Source organism: Procambarus clarkii, chromosome 45, assembly GCF_040958095.1.
Source record: "Procambarus clarkii isolate CNS0578487 chromosome 45, FALCON_Pclarkii_2.0, whole genome shotgun sequence".
Lineage (NCBI taxonomy): Eukaryota > Metazoa > Arthropoda > Malacostraca > Decapoda > Cambaridae > Procambarus > Procambarus clarkii.
Genome location: NC_091194.1, coordinates 12,840,468 through 12,861,565, shown reverse-complemented (window position 1 = coordinate 12,861,565; position 21,098 = coordinate 12,840,468). Strand labels below are relative to the sequence as shown.

Genomic DNA, 21,098 nt, shown 5'->3' with positions numbered 1-21,098 from the left:
CGCTACATTTTATAATCTTTGGCGCTTTTCGCCCATGATAAAAACGACAAGTTTAACGTCCATATTTTTGTATATTAATCAGAGACAACCCCATTGATATGGAGCAAGAGCAATTGATTTTGTCAATCAGTTGCAGTGAAGAGTGATACAGTGAATCCTTCAAGTGGCCGATGTAGTGCTGACATTATTATTGGACTCTGAATATTTATTGAGAGGAATTTTGATTGTAAAAATGCCTCTCAGACACACGTATAAGTGATATTAAGGGAGAGAGCTCCACGTTCTCCCGGTACCTCGTTCTCATACCTGTGTAAATCTTGGCCTGTGTATATATATTTATTGCAGGATTGCCAATGTGTCTTCACACACTTGAATGTCTGAGCGTGAGCAATCTATCTCAACTGTGCTCCGCACTCCCCCCACGCCCCCCCCCCCCACGCCCCCCCCCCCCACGCCCCCACGTCCCCCACGTCCCCACGTCCCCACGTCCCCACGCCCCTGAGGAGGGCGGTGGGTGACGGCCTCCACAACCACCCACTGTTTAAACCGTCCACTCCAGCTCACAAGCAATATTACATACATCAATTTGATTTGGTAACCGATAACTTTTTTTTTTCTTTAAAACAAAACAAAAAAGGAAATTTGTATGTTTGGACAATTGAAAAGTAGAGTTTATTTGTGTTTGTGTGTGTGTTTGTACTCACCTAGGTGTACTCACCTATTTGTGCTTGCGGGGGTTGAGCTCTGGCTCTTTGGTCCCGCCTCTCAATTGTCAATCAACTGGTGTACAGATTCCTGAGCCTACTGGGTTCTATCATATCTACATTTGAAACTGTGTATGGAGTCATCCTCCACCACATCACTGCCTAATGCATTCCATCTGTTAACTACTCTGACACTGAAAAAGTTCTAACGTCCCTGTGGCTCATTTGGGTACTCAGTTTCCACCAGTGTCCCCTTGTTCGCGTACCACCCGTGTTAAACAGTTAATCTTTATCTACCCTGTCAATTCCTCTGAGAATTTTATAGGAAGTGATCAAGTCTCGTCTTACTCTTCTGTCTTCCAGTGTCGTGAGGTTCAGTTCCAGCAATCTTTCCTCATAGCTCAGTCCTCTCAGCTCGGGGGCTTATCTATGTTCCGAAGTGGGACTAATAACGGGGGGGGGGGGGGTAATAACCTTAATCACCTAGCTTCTTCAAGACTTACATTATACCTCCACACACAACTGGATTGAAAACACATATCTAGCACAAACTAGTCCAGTGGTTTGAGTCCTTCTAGGTTGTAGTGGGAGGAGTAACTAGCACGGGCTTCTGAGTGGTCACAAACCCAGGACTGAATAGTCAGTAAGCCAGACCTGAGTGGTCAGTAACCCAGGCCTCTAAGCTGTGAGTAAGTCAGGCCTCTAAGCTGTCAGTAAGCCAGGCCTCTAAGCTGTCAGTAAGCCAAGCCTTTAAGCTGTCAGTAAGTCAGGCCTCTAAACTGTCAGTAAACGAGGGCTCCTAGTGGCCAGTTAGCGAGGCCTTTAAACTGCCTGAAAGCCAGTCAGAAAGCCAGGTCCAGAGGGAAAGTCAAGAGACGTGGTGACAGCCGAAAGGCACAAAATTTAGCTTTACGAGGGAACGAAACCCATTTACTCACCCATTCACCACCTACTCACCCCACTCTCCACCTACTCAGCCCAACAATGAGCTTCCCATGAGCCACTGAGCCATTCACAAGAGAGAGAGAGAGAGACTGGTAGTGAGGAAGATGAGTGAGGATTCACCCCTGGTGTTGTTCCACACAGTTTTGTTGAGTGTTAGTGAATGAGAGAGCGGTGAGGGGGTGAGGCTTTTACCTGCCACATCGGTTAAGTGTCTTTCTTGTTGACTGACTCTCTCTCTCTCTCTCTCTCTCTCTCTCTCTCTCTCTCTCTCTCTCTCTCTCTCTCTCTCTCTCTCTCTCTCTCTCTCCCCTTCAAGACAACACGCGTTGTGAAACGTGTAACTAAACAACCGTAGACTATAGTACACGCTTTATATACAGTATAATTTCACAGAAATAAACCTAATTTTGCTAAGTTGCGGGCAGAGACGAACACACACACACACACACACACACACACACACACACACACACACACACACACACACACACACACACACACACATTTACATTATATTTCATTCACTATAACCATCTGAATACAGATAGGAAGGTCAGCATAATTTTATATATATATATATATATATATATATATATATATATATATATATATATATATATATATATATATATATATATATATATATATATCTTGCCACATTACACAGTGACCAGCCTCCCTGCGGGCTCTGAGACTCATCTTAAGACGAGGCTTGATGCTTGTGATCTCACACCTGTTGCATACGAGAGTGTGTCGGAGCAGTTCGGTACCCAGGACATTGTCTAAGGTGTTTTTTGTATTAAGAGAATTGTATAATTATTTTATTTCTTCTGGTATTCTTCTTTCTCCTATTCTTTCTTCTCTTATTTTCCTCTTACCTCTTCTTTATTCCCCCTCCTCTGTAGAATACAACTTGAAAGGGTATATATACAGTAATGACATGATCTCACACTACCTGTTCCTCTTGGCAAATTTATTATTTGTAATTTGCATTAAGATAATACGGTAACTTGTCATTTATACAGTCACCCTAAACCACACATGGAAGACTACTTAGTGTGTGAACAAGAGCCAGCTATGTGATACTATCGTCCCTGATCTATATGCAGCCTCCCTAGACCACATACCAAAGGTTACATATAGTGTGATAAGAGCCAGCTATGTGATACCATGGTTCCTGATCTATATACAGCCTCCCTAGACCACATATGAAAGTTTACATAGTGTGTGTGTGTGTGTGTGTGTGTGTGTGTGTGTGTGTGTGTGTGTGTGTGTGTGTGTGTGTGTGTGTGTGTGTGTGTCAATATCTGCCTATGTGATACTAAAATAGTCCCCATCAAGCAGGATATGGTTAGTCATGGAGGAGGCATGTGTGGTTCAGCTACTCTCATTTGCAAACTTTAAAAAGCATGTTGAGGAAATTCTCCATAACACGAGAATGAACCAAACAAACATAGGAGTGATTACAAAGCACCAGCTGTACCCAACCACTCATTGGCACGTCTGAAGGGTCTAATTACTGGACAATCGCTGCTGTAACGAGAGACGGTAACCCAACTCCTGCTCACACAGTTTACACGCGAGATTCGTCACGATAGCCACTTAGAGGGGTAACGATAGCTACTCAAAAACGTAATGAGAGGGAAAAAACCCTAGAAAGGTAAAATTAGCCCCCTTAGGAACGTATTGGTAGCCCCTTAGAAAGGTAACGACACTTACCTAGAACGGTAACGATACCCATTTAGAAAGTTAATACTGCCCCCCCCCTGGAAAGGAACAATACCCACCTAAAAAGGTAACGATACCCACCTAGAAAGGTAACGATACCCACCTAGAAAGGTAACGATACCCACCTAGAAAGGTAACGATACCCACCTAGAAAGGTTACGATACCCCACCTAGAAAGGTAACGATACCCACCTAGAAAGGTAACGATACCCACCTAGAAAGGTAACGATACCCACCTAGAAAGGTAACGATACCCACCTAGAAAGGTAACGATACCCACCTAGAAAGGTTACGATACCCCACCTAGAAAGGTAACGATACCCACCTAGAAAGGTAACGATACCCACCTAGAAAGGTAACGATACCCACCTAGAAAGGTTACGATACCCCACCTAGAAAGGTAACGATACCCACCTAGAAAGGTAACGATACCCACCTAGAAAGGTAACGATACCCACCTAGAAAGGTAACGATACCCATCTGGAAAGGTAACGGTACCCACCTAGAAAGGTAACGATACCTACTTAGAAAGGAACGATACCCACCTAGAAAGGTAACGATCATACAATATCCTGATCGAACGATTTTGAATCAAAACGTTAAGGGACTAAATTCTACGGAGGAACAAACCGATGTTTCACGTGTTTGCTCCTTCAGCGAGGTCACATGATAGCAAGGTCACATGATAGCGAGGTCACATGATAGCGAGGTCACATGATAGCGAGGTCACACGATAGCGAGGGAACATGATAAATAGTGACAGCAACGACTGAGAGGACACACAGAAAACAATGATAGAGCGCATGATAGATAGCAAAAACAAAGATAGCTAGAACAATGCTTGATAGCGAGAACATTGTTAGATAGCTAGAGCACATGATAGATTGTTGTTAAAGATTCGCTACCTGGAACAAAGTTCCAAGTAGCACGGGCTATGGTGAGCCCGGAAACATGATAGATAACGGGAGTAACGGGATCGTGCCAATTGTAATATTAATATAATGCCAATTATTATTATTTTTATTATTATTATTATTAGTGTTGTTGTTTTCGCTCGTGGATAGAATTCAGGGTAGAAAGGGAGTTGGTGTGTTTGTCTGTACCTGGTGATTAGCTGTGTTGGGGACAAATTTTGTTTACAGATCAATTTAAACATTATAATACGCTCATGAACGCATACGCACGTACTGATATGTACATACTTGTGAACGCATGCGCGCACGCACACACACACACACACACACACACACACACACACACACACACACACACACACACACACACACACACACACACACACACACACAAGCCGGATACTCTCTATCTGCTCAAGAAGCAAACTCTTTAGTCTTCACTTTCCTCCTGTATCTTCCCCCTTCCTTCTCGCACATTACCTACACTTTCCTCCCTCCCCTTCCTTCCCACCTTCTTTCCTCTCTCCCTATCTCTAATCGCTCTTTTATTAATCACTCTATTCCTTCCCCTTATCCCCCCTTTTATTACCACTAAAACAGAGTTGCCACCATTACCATAGTATTATTACCATTTATTCTATTGTAACTAACTTCTCTCCAACACTCTCTCCCACAGTGATGGTGTCGTTGAGGGCGATCGTGTTGGCGCTGATGGGTGTGGTGCCAGTGGCATGGTGCCTCTCCCTGGAAGGGGGTCGAGGCCCCTCACTCCGTCCCCTCTCGCTCCCTCACCGCCTCACCCCTCGAGATATGCCTGAAGAAAATTACCAGCCCATCCTGTCCCGTCAAGTGGGAAGGGAACCCTCCCCTGCTGCATCTAATCTCAACAGGTGAGAGGGAGGGAGGGAAGAGAGAGAGAGAGAGAGAGAGAGAGAGAGAGAGAGAGAGAGAGAGAGAGAGAGAGAGAGAGAGAGAGAGAGAGAGAGAGAGAGAGAGAGAGAGAGAGAGAAGGGAAGGGAACTATCAGGGAGAAAGCACCAAGCCAGTGCGACTATATATAGCATTGGGAAGGGGTCAGGACAAGGATTTGGAATGGGACGGGGGGAAGGAATGGTGCCCAACCACTTGGACGGTCGGGGATTGAACGCCGACCTGCATGAAGCGAGACCGTCGCTCTACCGTCCAGCCCAAGTGGTTGGGCAGAGAGAGAGAGAGAGAGAGAGAGAGAGAGAGAGAGAGAGAGAGAGAGAGAGAGAGAGAGAGAGAGAGAGAGAGAGAGAGAAAGAGAGAGAGAGAAAGAGAGAGAAGGATTATGAGAACGGACTGCCGGAACAGTGCCCATCTACCACTGGCAATCGAACGCCAACCCGGAAAGAAACAAGGCTGTCACACTACCGACCAACAACCCAAGTGGTTGAGGGTTGACCCGCTGAAGCTATTCAAATTGTCCTCCAAACTTCCGTAGGAATAAACATCCCATCCACCCTTTAGACCCGAACCATGGACCCCACTCGTGTAAGGCCAACAGCTCTCCCGACCGAGCTATTGAGTAGCCTTCATAAGGAAACTTTCCTAATTACAGATCACACGGCCTCACACGTCTGGGGTTCGCGACTCGAGTCTCCTAGCACCCAGGTCAATGGAAGGCTATTTAATCACATCCTCTGATGAACCGTCATTTCTCAGACAGAAAAAAATCAGATGATTCCCACATTGATGTAATTGACTTCCAGTGTCAAAGGCGCCAATTTTCTGATTCAAACCGAAAGAGGAAATGGATTTTTGTGTCTTTTATAAATAACGTCACTGTCGCGATGGAGGGGAAAAAGGGACGAAAACTTTATATTTTTAGGCTATTGTTTCCCCCAAGGTGACAAGAGCCGGGGAAAACGTGAGGTCTTTTTTAATAAAAGTGAAGGGCTGTCAGGGATATTTTCGGAAACATACAGAAGTTAGAAACGAAAAGCTGCACTCAAACAAGCGCTCGCACTCAAACAAGCGCTCCTACTCGCTCAAACAAGCGCTCCTACTCGTTCAAACAAGCGCTCCCACTCAAACAAGCGCTCCCACTCAAACAAGCGCTCCCACTCAAACAAGCGTTATCCTCAAACAAGCATCACTCTCAACAAAGTTTTCCGTGATGGGGTGGTGCACAGTAATATAAATTCTTCCTCATTCGTGTGTGTGTGTGTGTGTGTGTGTGTGTGTGTGTGTATGTGTGTGTGTGTGTGTGTGTGTGTGTGTGTGTGTGTGTGTGTGTGTGTGTGTGTGTATGTGTGCGTGTGTGTGTACTCAAGTAAATGTGCTTGCGAGGGTTGAGCTCTGGCTCTTTGGTCCCGCCTCTCAACCGTCAATCAACTAATGTACAGGTTCCTGAGCCTACTGGGCTCTATCATATCTACACTTGAAACTGTGTATGGAGTCAGCCTCCACCACATCACTGCCTAATGCATTCCATCTGTTAACTACTCTGACACTGAAAAAGTTATTTCTAACGTCCCTGTGGCTCATTTGGGTACTCAGTTTCCACCAGTTTCCCCAATGTTCGCGTACCACTCGCGTTAAACAGTTAATCTTTATCTACCCCATCAATTCCTTTGAGAATTTTGTAGGCAGTGATCATGTCTCCCAGAATTTTGTAGGTAGTGATCATGTGTCCTCCAGTGTCGTGAAGTTCAGTTCCAGCAATCTTTCCTCGTAGCTCATTCCTCTCAGTTCGAAACCCCTGGGAGAGTCCCACTCGTCACCGTGACGCCCTCAATCCTGACCTCCTCCTGCTGACCCCAGAAGGGCGTGCCCTCGTGGGGTCAGCAGGAGACCCCACAAGGTTGCAGGAGGCCGTGCACGACCTGTCACCAGGGCGTGCACCTCTGCCCACCTCCCTGCACGGCCGCCACCCTCATGCCGACCACAGTGTTTCTCTTCTTGCTGACACGACTTTTTATCCTTTCTGAAAAGGAGAAAAACTCATGACACCATTTAGTCATGAGTTTTACTATGAATAAATCACTCCCCCCCCCCTGGCATAACTTCTTTAATACAATCTCAGCTTTCCTCGGAATGAGATTAATCCTGGCTATTAGCCGGGTCCAGGAGCTTGACCCCCACTGTGGCCTTTGACCTCCCTCGGGTCCAACTTGGGAGACCCGACACGTTAGTATCAGTCCCCCTTCATCACTGCCTTAATGGAACCACCAATTATAAACTTTCCATTCCCCTTTTCTCTGGTACATATATATATATATAATTAAATTAGTGCTGTCGGAGACAGGAAGCCTGCAGATATATGCATACTTTAGGCTTGTATCGCGTCCCACCAGGGTCGAACTCCTGACCTTCCCACTCTTTGCAACCCCTCAACAGTTGCCTAACTCAACAACTTACTGTCAGGTGAACAGAGTCATTAGGTGAAAGGAAACGTGCCCAACCCTTTCCGTCCCACCCGGGAAGCGAAGCCAGATTCCCTGATTGTGAGTCGAGAACGGAGGCATCCATCACCACAACCAACCAATAGTGAATACAATTAATCCCTAAGTGAATCCGAGAACTTTTTTTCAGATAAATGGAAGGAAAAGTTGGAGATGGGCGTAAAGTGGGAGAGAGCGAGCAATTAGGGAAAGTTGTGAAGTGAGGTGTTGGTCCAAGTTTGAGCCGCTGTTGAGTGACAGGAAGCTGAATAGTGAGCGGCGGGTTGAGGGCCAGAGTGGCCAGGGCTGAGAGGAGGGAGGCTGGCCAGTGGGACAAGAGGGGAGGGAATTCTTAGGGGGAAAGCGCCTTAAGCCATTACCACTATATAGCACTGAGTCAGGATAAGGATTTGGGATGGGACGGGGGAGGAAGGAATGGTGCCCAATCACATGGATGGTCGGGGATTGAACGCCGACCTGCATGAAGAGAGACCGTCGCTCTGCCGTCCAGCCCAAGTGGTTGGACAGATGGTATTAGAGAGGCTGTAAGATGACAACAAGCAGGCTGAGAGAATGAAGATGGGAGGACGGTAAAGAATAGTAATAACAGAGACTATTCTCACACAGAATAATGTGAAACAAGACAAGTGAAAAACCCCGACCCCTACCAACACTTTATTGTCACACCCACCCCACCACACCCCTCCACCCCCACCACACCCCTCCACCCCCACCACACCCCTCCACCCCCACCACACACCACCCATCACCTCACTCACCCGTCTCGCTGCTCTCCCTGGCCTGCAGGTACGACGAGAACGACATTCTAAGGGAACTGGACGACCCCAACTCGCAGGCCGCAGCCTACCGCCTCCAGCGGGTGCTCTCCGAGGCCGTGGGTGGTGCCGAAGGCCCTAACGACCTGGCTATTGCCTCTTCGTCGCCAGCAGCAGCAGCAGCAGCAGAGGAAGGAGTAGCGAGTCCAGATGACTACTTGCTCCTTGACCCTCGCTATTACCTGCTTTGGGAGTACTTAAACCAAGGAGACGAGGTAAGGTTTTTGATTGGTTTCTTTAGAAGTTTTTAGTTTGTAATCACTTCTACGTACTCCACAGATATACTGGCTTCGAATTAGAGTCTTTTTGGTTTTTTTACTTTTGTAGAGTATTGATAATCATTTTAACCCAATTATTATTATTATTATTATTATTATCACTACTAATTTTATTATTAGTCAAAGCCACAGTAAGAGAAAGCGTTAAACCGAAATGGCTTCTATAGCACTTGGAAGGGATATGTGATAGACTAAATACTGGGACGTGAGGGCAGACTTAGCCAGCGTGACTATTCAGCACTTGAGAGGGACAAGGGGACATTAAGGTGCTGGGATATGGGAACGGGCTCAAGAGTCCAACAACCTGGACCGTCGGGGATCGAACGCCGACCTTGCAAGAGGGAAGGTCGTCGCTCTACCGACCAGTCCAAGTGGTTGGAAAAACTATTGTGTGAAGTTCATGTTCTGGTTAAATAATGCGTTCTTCTGAATAAAATATTTTCCCTCATGAGGACTGGAGATGTTGTGATGAGACGTGGGTGAGGTGTGAGTGTGGGGCTGTGATTGTGAGGTGTGAGTGTGGGCTGTGTTGGTGAGGTGTGAGTGTGGGCTGTGTTTGTCAAGTCTGGGTGGGGGTGAGAATGTTTGTCGGGGGTTCTGTGGGCGGGGGCTGGGTGATTCGGTGGGAGCCAGATAGTGTGGATGGAAGCCAGGTAGTGTGGGCGGGAGCCAGGTAGTGTGGGCGGGAGCCAGGTAGTGTGGGCGGGAGCCAGGTAGTGTGACTATAAGACCCAGTCAATAACCCCCCCACAGGGACCCCCAGGTGTGTCATGAGGGGTGATACACAAGGACCAGTGAGGAGCAGCAATATCAACAGGCAGTAACAACACCAGGCTCTAGAAACTAACTCCACCACAACTATTCTCAATAATTAATTCCCCAGAATTGAACAAAATAAGTGAATTTAATTTCAACAATGACGTGAGTCACAATAACGTGGCTAAAATATGATGACCAGACCACACACACTAGAAGGTGTGGTGGATCGAAAGATCGACTTTCCAAGTCGATCGACTTGAGAATGGTCCAGGTCGGACCGAAACGTCATCGTCCCTTCATCTTCTAGTGTGTGGTCTGGTCATCAACGTAAAAGTGACTTAAGACGATTGCAAACAAGCACTTATAAGTGATCTTCTGGTTCCCGGAACTGGTGAGAACTGCATAATACAAATTCAAGGATTTTTATCCATTCTAAGAAATACATAGAAAACGTGTTTTTAAAAATAATGTTTTATTTTGTAGCGCTTCGAGGTCACAAAGATTCGGACGTCTCTTTAGTTCACTTCCAGAAAAGGAAAACTTTCAATTACATTTTCTGGGGAGTAATTAGAGATGCAAATTAGGAGCAATTACAGTATTCTATAAGAGCAGGGTCCAAAACCTGAGAGAAGTATGTATCCTCCACATCACAGCTGATGCTCTTTAAACAAGCCTAGTCTATCCTATCCTATCCTAATCTAACTTAACCCATCCCAACCTAACCCGAACTAACCCATCTCGACCTAACACCAACCCAACCTTACAAAACCTACCGTAACCCAATTTAATGTAACTCAACATATCCTAATCTAACCTAACCCTTCCTTATCCAACCGACCGTAAGCCAACCTACTCTAACTCAACGTATCCACGTCTAACGTAACGTAAATATGAGAAAATGTTGTTTATATAGTGTGACGAGGTGTGTGACGACTGTGACGTCACTGTGTCCATGTGGGTACAGGTGTTAGACCCTACTGGTCAGTAAGGCAATTACTGCTGTTCTTGCCCTGTTGTTCCTCGTATAAGGCACTGCTGGCCCTGCTGGCCCTGCTGGCCCTCCTGCAAGGTCCTGCTGGAGTTGGAGGCTTCCTCTTGGCTATTCAGGGGCGTGGAAATGGAAGAGGGAGGGGGAGTGCAAGGCAGTATAGGCCTCTGACAGTAGCTGACATGAAAGTTGCCATCCAAGAGGCAGGCGAGAACGAAGGTCTAACGCATCACATGTTCGACTAGATACACGCCTCCATGGCACTGTAGAAAGTGCCACCTACCTACACCCACGAGAAAGTGCCACCTACCTACACCCACGAGAAAGTGCCACCTACCTACACCCATGGGACAGTGCCACCTACCTACACCCATGGGACAGTGCCACCTACCTACACCCACGAGAAAGTGTCTCCTACCTACACCAATGGGGAAAGTGCCACCTACCTACACCCACGAGAAAGTGCCACCTACCTACACGCGCGAGAAAGTGCCACCTACCTACACCCACGAGAAAGTGTCACCTATCTACACCCACGAGAAAGTGCCACTTACCTACACCCACGAGAAAGTGCCACCTACCTACACGCGCGAGAAAGTGCCACCTACCTACACCCACGAGAAAGTGCCACCTACCTACACCCACGAGAAAGTGCCACATATCTACACCAACGAGAAAGTGCCACCTACCTACACCCATGGGGAAAGTGCCACCTACCTACACCCATGGAGAAAGTGCCACCTACCTACACCCATGGAGAAAGTGCCACCTACCTACACCCATGGGGAAAGTGCCACCTACGTACACCCATGGGGAAAGTGCCACCTTACTCCAGAAGCAAATTCTTAACTTCGTTTCCAGTTGGAAAGTTCCCAATAAACAGTCAGCAAAATCCATGAAAAGAATTTGGCAAATTTAGACAATTTCACAGATCCGTCCGAAACGCACCGAACCAACATTATATGTAACATTCCAGGATTATATTATAATGAATTTTTACCACTTTCCACCTCTCTTTTATATATTTGTTAAGAGTTGAAGGGAAAGTTCAAAAGCTGATTTTAAATTAGATTTCATAAAGTGTTAAAAGTATTTATTATAACTATGCCAAGCTTCGGTTATCTAGCATATATATGTTTGATATAGCGGGGTGAAGATAACAACACTCTTCGTACCTTGAGATATCCTCGCTGCCCGAGGCATAGAAACTAATTATGAGAAGTTAATGGTGGTCATGCACAACGGAGAGAGAGAGAGAGAGAGAGAGAGAGAGAGAGAGAGAGAGAGAGAGAGAGAGAGAGAGAGAGAGAGAGAGAGAGAGAGAGAGAGAGATAGAGAGATAGAGAGAGAGAGTCAACTTTGATAATGACTCAAACAATACTGCTTAGATTGCCAATTCCGCGAACGAGAGATTATTTTCTTGACTATTTCTTCTTATATAATTACTTTTTCTCTCCCTACTCTTCCCCCTCCCTCCCCCCCCCCACACAACTTCCTACTTCCTACTTATCCCCTCTACCTTCTTCCCCTGGGCCGCCCCTTATACTTCCCACCTTCTTAGCATCCCTTCACACTTATACCCAATACACTAACGCCTCAACCTTAATATCTCCCCGTCTCTGATAGTTGCGTCCCCTCATACTGTGACGCAGTGACGCAAGGAAGGGATGGTTCAGGCGGGCAGGGAGGCAGACAGGAAGACAGGAAGGCAGACAGGGAGGCAGGCAGGGAGGCAGGCAGGCAGGGAGGCAGACAGGAAGACTAGAAGGCAGAGAGGCAGGCAGGTAGGCAGACAAGAAGGCAGGCAGGCAGGCAGGCAGGCAGGCAGGCAGGCAGGCAGGCAGGCAGACAGACAGGCAGGCAAACAGGCAGGCAGGCAAACAGGCAGACAGGCAGGCAGGCAAGCAGGCAGGAAGACAGGCAGGCAGCCGTAGCTGTCTACGATGATAGATTGCCTGAAGGAAGTATCCATAATGGAATTCCAAGATCATTTATGGGCTCAACCGCTACGCTTTCCAACACCTGTCACTCATCCACACGTCATCCAGGGAGATTATCCAGCTGGGGAGGAGGGGGGGAGGAGGATTATCCTGATGGGGTGAGAGGTAGGATTATTCTGGGGTGGTTTTGAGGTGAGGGGAGGGGAGGGGGAGTTCCAGGTGGGGTGAGAGGGGGAATTATCCAGCAAATGTAAAATGAGAGTTTTTTAAATGTAAATTAAAGCAGGTTCCCAATATATAGATGTGTGAGGTAGGTGTAAGGTAGAGGCAGGTGTGAGGTAGGAGGTGTGAGGTAGCAGCAGGTGTGAGGTAGGAGGTGTGAGGTAGAGGCAGGTGTGAGGTAGCAGCAGGTGTGAGGTAGCAGCAGGTGTGAGGTAGCAGCAGGTGTGAGGTAGCAGCAGGTGTGAGAGATGGTGCTTGTTACTGTCCCTCACCATATACTCCCTCATCATCTCCCCCATCGTAGGAGGGTTACCATGGCAACAACACACGTCATAAAGAACTACAGTGGTGGACACTAGTCAAGAATGATTGCTTGTACTCACCTAGTTGTGCTTGCGGGGGTTGAGCTCTGCTCTCTCCGCCCGCCTCTCAACTGTCAATCAACTGTTACTAATTACTATTTGCTTTATCTACACACACACACACACACACACACACACACACACACACACACACACACACACACACACACACACACACACGCACACACACACACACACACACACAAACACACACACAGTCCGGTGTATGGTTTAGGCAGTGATGTGGTGGAGGCAGACTCCATTCACAGTTTCAAATGTAGATTAGATATACCCCAGTAGGCTCTAGAACCTGTACACCAGTTGATCGACAGTCGAGAGGCGGGACCAATGAGCCAAAGCTCAACCCCCGCAAGCTCAACTATGTGAGTACAGTTGCTGGAAGAAGGCTAATGTGGTGCCAAGGAGATAGGGAAGTGGCACTTAACTACAGACCAGTGTCGCTCACAAGCATCCCTTGCACAGTGCTTGAAAGAATTATAAGGTTAAGACTAGTTGCACACCTGGAAAGAATTAGGTTTTTAAGTAAACAACAACAACACAGCTTTAGAGAAAGGAAATCATGCCTGACGAACTAGTTTTAGAATTAGATAACGAAAATAAGGCAAGACAGAGAAGACTGGACAGACTGCATATTCCTGGACAGTCGAAAATCCTTTTATACAGTTCCACACAGGTTACTATATAAACTTGAGAGGCAGGCGGGAGTAGGCGTCAACGCATTACCATGGGTAAGGAATTACCTAACGGACATATCTCAGAGAGTGACAGTGAGGGGCGAGGAGTCGCACTGGCGTAGAGTAGCAAGCGGGGTGCCTCAAGGATCGGTGCTGGGACCCATTCTATTTCTCATATATGTGAACGACTTGACTGCAGGAGTTGAGTATTATATCTCGATGTTTGTAGATGATGCAAAACTAATGAGGAGGGTTGAGACATATAAGGATTGTTAGATTCTCCAGGATGACTAACAGGTTGCACTGCAGAGCTGGTCCGAGAAATGGCTGCTAGAGTTCAACAGCAGCAAGTGCAAGGTGATAAAAATGGGATTATGAGCCAGGAGACCTAAAAGCCTATACACGGTGAAGGGAAACTACCTCCCTATAACGAGTAGAGAAAACTCCTGAAAGTGAACATAACACCCAATCTAACTCCAGAGGCTCATATAAATAGGATAACGTCAGCCGCTCATGCAACCGTTAAGTACCCATCAACGGCTGTTAAGTACCCATCAACGGCTGTTAAGTACCCATCAACGGCTGTTAAGTACCCATCAACAACCGTTAAGTACAAATCAACATCCGTGAAGTATCCATCAACACAGTTGGTATCCATCAACATCCACCAGAATCCACCAATATCCACAACCCAAATCCCAATTCACAACCACCAATCGCCAGTCAATAAGGACTAGACTCGACATCAATAACACCAACAACTCCATCCCAATCTTTAATTCCATTTCGCAGAAGAGCCATTAACATTTCCGCAAAGCCCGCTAGAATCCCCAGCCGGACCTTATCCGGCCAGGAGCCGGATATTCACTCGTCCGGCTAACTTGGAGGGACACCTCACAAGAAGCCGTAAAACGCCCATAAAACCGGCAGTGTATTGCACTGGGACTTACGGGCTCGCCATAGCCCGTGCTACATGGACACTTCGTTCTGAGTAGCTAAATCTAAAACAACAACAACAACAACACTGGGCGTTATTTAAAGCAGATAAATCAAAACACGTTGTGAGGAGGGCAAGAGGTGGCGCTAATGAGAATGGTGACCACCTCCTCGGACTCCTGAGAACTACGGGCTCACCATAGCCCGTGCTGCTTGCAACTTTTTGTTCCAAGTAGCGAATCTTTAACAACAACAACAACTGGGACTTCACCTTGGCCTGGATGTAGGAATTTGGATGCGTGGGTGAGTTTAGGGATGCGTGGGTGAGTGTAGGGATGAGTGGGTGAGTGTAGGGATGGGTGGGTGAGTGTAGGGATGGGTGGGTGAGTGTAGGGATGGGTGGGTGAGTGTAGGGATGAGTGGGTGAGTGTAGGGATGGGTGGGTGAGTGTAGGGATGGGTGGGTGAGTGTAGGGATGGGTGGGTGAGTGTAGGGATGAGTGGGTGAGTGTAGGGATGGGTGGGTGAGTGTAGGGAGTGTAGGGATGAGTGGGTGAGTGTAGGGATGAGTGGGTGAGTGTAGGGATGGGTGGGTGAGTGTAGGGATGGGTGGGTGAGTGAAGGGATGAGTGGGTGAGTGTAGGGATGAGTGGGTGAGTGTAGGGATGGGTGGGTGAGTGTAGGGATGGGTGGGTGAGTGAAGGGATGAGTGGGTGAGTGTAGGGATGAGTGGGTGAGTGTAGGGATGGGTGGGTGAGTGAAGGGATGAGTGGGTGAGTGTAGGGATGAGTGGGTGAGTGTAGGGATGGGTGGGTGAGTGTAGGGATGAGTGGGTGAGTGTAGGGATGAGTGGGTGAGTGTAGGGATGGGTGAAGAGGTGCAAGGTGGTGGAGAGAAGCAGCAAGGAATCTATCTAGGAAACAATCTATTTTTCCATTTCACAGAAGAGGCTTCGAACTCCCAGGTTTCCTAACCCGATATATTTAATGGTTTCTTCAGCACCCACACTCTCCTTAAAATTAGTTGTGTAAATGTGTTGGTCAACTACTGACATGTTAACGAGACGTAGAGTTGATTTGTATGTGGATACCGCGGGTTGACGGGTTGACATTGGCTGTCAACCACTGTCAACCCCGAGGAGCAGCCCCGAGGAGTGGGGGGGCTGTGGCTCACTATACCAGAGTGCCACAGACGTGTTTGTATCTAATAAGATCACGGAGAATGCAGCTTGAGACAGCGGCGCCGACAAAGAATATCTATTTGTATTTCCAATAGAAAAGCGGAACGGAGATTGCATTTGGAGCGGGTTTAAGACACAATTGTCTGTGTATATATGTAGATGAGTGGAGGGTGAGAGAGCTTAGAGGAGGGAGGGAGGGCTTAGTGGGGGATGAGAAAACTTAATGCAGATACGGGAGGAAGTGTGGAACATGTCCATAACATTATACATGTAAAACATTCTTATTAGTAACATGTTAAACCACGGGTCTTTCTTTTGTTGAGCAGGCCACTGGCACCAGCAGCAGCAGCGGCAGGAGGATCAGGAACAGCCGAAACATCAACAGCAGTAGTCCCAGCAGCACCAACATCCTCGATAACAACACTATGGTCAAGAGGACCTGGACAAAAGGACCTGGCCGACGAGGGACCTCCGGTCTCTCCCTCTCCATCGACGCCTCGATGAAGGTGCTACGACAGGCGCTCTACCTAGAGATGGCCCGCAAGAAGCAGCGTCAGCAGATGCAGAGAGTTCAGCACAACCAGAAGCTATTAAACGACATCGGCAAGAGGGACGTGACGCAGCAGATACAGCAGGAGAGACCACAACATCAGCAGCAGCAGCACCAGCACCAGCAGCAGCTGAGGTTGGTCTAGTGAAGACACCTCAGTCTCCCGTTCTTGTCCACATTCTCTGAAGGAATGTCTCACTCTTTGCGTACAGTCACCGAGGGAGAGTATCCCCTCTTGTGTACTGTTTCTATAGGAGTTTCCCCAATGTGCACAGTCACTAAAGTAGTTTCTCCCCCTTTGTGTACAGTCTCCCCCCTCCTACACACTCCTCTCTCTCTCTCTCGGCAAGAGTGAGAGACGTTGAGGATTTCTTCGCCGACTCCTCCAAACGTTCCGTCGAGTCTTGACATCACTTAACATTACATCAGCAGGCTTACATTAAACTTATAAAGGACGTGGTTCACAGTCAAGGCTTAGTGATCATGGGCCAGATTCACGAAGCAGTTACGCAAGTACTTACGAACCTGTACATCTTTTCTCAATCTTTGCCGGCTTTGTTTACAATTATTAAACAAGTAATGAGCTTCGAAGCAACAGGAGGCTGTTTATAAAAATAACAACAGTTAATAGGGAAGTTTTCATGGTTGTAAACTGTTTAATAAATGTAACCAAAGCCGTCAAAGACTGAGGACTTGCGTAACTGCTTCGTGAATCTGACCCTATGTCTTCAAAATGTTTTAAGAAAACTCGTTTTTCTTGTTCTTCCTCCTCGTCTATAACAAATATTGATAATAGTCGCTGTAGTAGTGACGGTAATACTTTTGTAGAAGTTGTGTCTGTATCTGATGGCCATAGTTATTGCTTAGTAAAAAACAGTATCTTTTACTTTCCAGGAAGTAAATGAGCCGTGCACCACTAGACGAGGTTGTGGTGGCCCTTCCAACGACCGAGCACCTCCTGGCAGGCAGCGCTGACGGTGGTCCGGGAGTCACGTCTCGACGACCCTTCAAACTACCGCCAGTGGTGATTCAGAGCGCTCCTCCGCCAGAGGAACTCCTTGGCATTCATATATACCTCCCACGGGATCACCTCCGCTGCTCTGTGGACATCTGTAACCAAGGAACCTGTCGTATCCTGCCTACTGACGAAGGAGGCCTCTCCTTCCTTCGCAAAGTAGACTCCAATCGGGCTTGAGATGAAACAAAGCCACTTAATATTTGTTCTCTCTTTGGTCTACGTCTCATAATATTTCCTGTTGTATAGGATCCAATATTATATTAATTACACAGGCCGATACCCTTTTCCCAATACCCTATAACACACCTCGACTCTACCTCTGCCGTAGCATCTGTCCCCCACTATACCCCCCTGCGGGCATGAGTTGTATACAGATATTTTTGTATAGCTCAAAGCGAATTGGCCCTTAACAAGTATATACAATATACATATATATATATAGTGAAATATCAAAGAATAAAAAAAAGAGTCGCTTTAGAAAGAGAGAGACAGCGGCGTCTATATGTTTGAGGAAGGTTCGGTGTTATTTATAAGAATCACCAATGCAAATATTTATGTAAATATATATAAAATTTAAATAAATCTGACTGCTGGTCGCTCCTCCACTGAATAAGCCTGTGTTTCCTGGTTCCTATACCACCACCACCTATACCACCCGCCCTCACCCTCCTCCTTGGAATGTTCACACACACACATACACACACACACACACACACACACACACACACACACACACACACACACACACACACACACACACACACGCACGCACACACACACACACACACACACGCACACACACACACACATATACGTTTTATGAAACAAATAAATGCGTTTTTTACACACAACGAAAGATATAAACAATAGGGAAGACATTCATAAAATAATGACTCGAACGAATATATATGAACTAACTTGTCCATTTTTGATTCTCTATAACTTAACTCTAAGTAATATTTATCAAAGCATACCTGTGTGTGTGTGTGTGTGTGTGTGTGTGTGTGTGTGTGTGTGTGTGTGTGTGTGTGTGTGTGTGTGTGTGTGTGTGTGTGTGAATCACCTGTACCCACAAGGTGAGAATCAGGAAGAGAGTGACAAAGAAAGATGACAAACTCTGGCCTCCCACGCCATCACCCAAGACTGGCCAGCCTCCCACGCTATCACCCAACACTGGCCAGCCTCCCACGCCAGCACCCAACACTGGCCAGCCTCCCACGCCAGCACCCAACACTGGCCAGCCTCCCACGCCAGCACCCAACACTGGCCAGCCTCCCACGCCATCACCCAACACTGGCCAGCCTCCACCTCCACAGAGGAGGGTCACCTACCTTATCAACCTAACCTTCCCTAACCCTGAAAAAAACACAACGTAACCACGGCGCATAGTTTCGTTGTTAGAACGTTCTCACCTTGTAACAATAACGTTATGACAACGAAAATATACGTCGTAAAAACGTAGAATACCTGTGGTCTCTAGTACCACACCTGGGGGGGAGGTCTTGTGCCACACCTGGGGGGTCTCTTGTACCACACCTGGGGGGTCTCTTGTACCACACCTGGGGGGTCTCTTGTACCACACCTAGGGGTGTCTTGTACCACACCTGGGGGGTGTCTTGTACCACACCTGGGGGGGGGGTCTTGTACCACACCTGGGGGTCTTGTACCACACCTGGGGGGTCTTTTGTACCACACCTGGGGGGTGTCTTGTACCACACCTGGGGGGGTCTCTGGTACCACACCTGGGGGGTCTCTGGTACCACACCTGGGGGTCTCTTGTACCACACCTGGGGGTCTCTTGTACCACACCTGGGGGTCTTGTACCACACCTGGGGGGTCTTGTACCACACCTGGGCGATCTCTTGTACCACACCTGGGGGTCTTGTGCCACACCTGGGGGTCTCTTGTGCCACACCTGGCCTGCACTACCACACCTGGCCTCCACTACCACACCTGCCCACCACTACCACACCTGGCCACCACTACCACACCTGGCCTGTACTACCACACCTGGCCACCACTACCACACCTGGTCGCCACTACCACACCAGGTCTCCACTACCACACCTGGCCGCCACTACCACACCTGGTCTCCTCTACCACACCTGGCCACCACTACCACACCTGGTCTCCACTACCACACCTGGCCTCCACTACCACACCTGGCCTTCACTACCACACCTGGCCACCACTACCACACCTGGCCTCCACTACCACACCTGGTCGCCACTACCACACCTGGTCTCCACTACCACACCTGGCCGCCACTACCACACTTGGTCTCCACTACCACACCTGGCCTCCACTACCACACCTGGTCGCCACTACCACACCTGGTCTCCACTACCACACCTGGCCGCCACTACCACACCTGGCCACCACTACCACACCTGGCCTCCACTACCACACCTGGTCTCCACTACCACACCTGGCCTCCACTACCACACCTGGCCTCCACTACCACACCTGGCCTCCACTACCACACCTGGTCTCCACTACCACACCTGGTCTCCACTACCACACCTGGCCACCACTACCACACCTGGCCTCCACTACCACACCTGGCCACCACTACCACACCTGGCCTCCACTACCACACCTGGCCTCCACTACCACACCTGGCCTCCACTACCACACCTGGCCACCACTACCACACCTGGCCTCCACTACCACACCTGGTCTCCACTACCACACCTGGCCTCCACTACCACACCTGGCCTCCACTACCACACCTGGCCTCCACTACCACACCTGGCCTCCACTACCACACCTGGCCGCCACTACCACACCTGGTCTCCACTACCACACCTGGCCTCCACTACCACACCTGGTCGCCACTACCACACCTGGCCACCACTACCACACCTGGTCTCCACTACCACACCTGGTCTCCACACCTGGTCTTCTGCCTTATCAAAATCGTCTTAATTCTTAACCTTTGGATAAATATATTAATTCTTTCTTTCCTTTAATTTTCTTACGTAATATTATTTTTTGTTATAATAATTGATGTTATTGTTATTGTCTCTTTATTGTTTCGTTATTAACGTTATTAAAAAAATTATTGATATAGTATTTTATATTTTTTTGCTTTATTATTATTATTATTAATTTGTTGCTACTGTTGTTATTATTTTATAATATAAATTTTTATTAATTTTTATATTACGAATATAATTATTATTATAAAAATTAAACCTTTTATAACTAATTTTTATTAGTTTATTTCTACCATTATTATTAGGCTTAGTGCTAGTATTTTTATTTTCAGTGTTATTTAACATTATTTACTGCTATTTTGTTGGTTGTTACACTGGTCATATTATTGCATATTATTATAACTGAATTATTTGATCTATTATATGTTATAGAATCACAACACAGTTCCTGGTTGTGGGTGGGGGGGAAGGGGGGCTCGCTCCATCCCCCCTCCTCTCTCTCTCTCTCTTCCTCTACCCCCACCACTCTCTCTCCTCTTCCATCTTGCTCCCCCTCTCCCAAATATCCCCTCTCTTTCCCAATCTCCCCCCCTCATCCCCCCTTTTTCCCAATCTCACCTATCTACACCCCTCCCCCCACTCTCCTTCCCTCTCCCTCTCCCCCCCCCCCTTTCCACACTCTCCCCCTTCCAGAAAAT

At 47.6% G+C, this 21,098-nt stretch overlaps 1 protein-coding gene across 1 annotated transcript in view; it reads left to right on the top strand.

Moving 5' to 3' along the window:
• LOC123769768 (uncharacterized) overlaps window positions 1-18,074 on the top strand; it is a 37,851-nt gene extending 19,777 nt beyond the window's left edge. Inside the window, exons 2-5 of the mRNA XM_069301435.1 lie at window positions 4,968-5,181; window positions 8,506-8,749; window positions 16,220-16,578; window positions 17,338-18,074. Coding sequence (XP_069157536.1) covers window positions 4,970-5,181; window positions 8,506-8,749; window positions 16,220-16,578; window positions 17,338-17,344 — 822 coding nt within the window. The 5' untranslated portion in view covers window positions 4,968-4,969 and the 3' untranslated portion in view covers window positions 17,345-18,074. The remainder of the gene's footprint in view (window positions 1-4,967; window positions 5,182-8,505; window positions 8,750-16,219; window positions 16,579-17,337) is intronic.
• The last annotated feature ends 3,024 nt before the right edge of the window (window positions 18,075-21,098 follow it).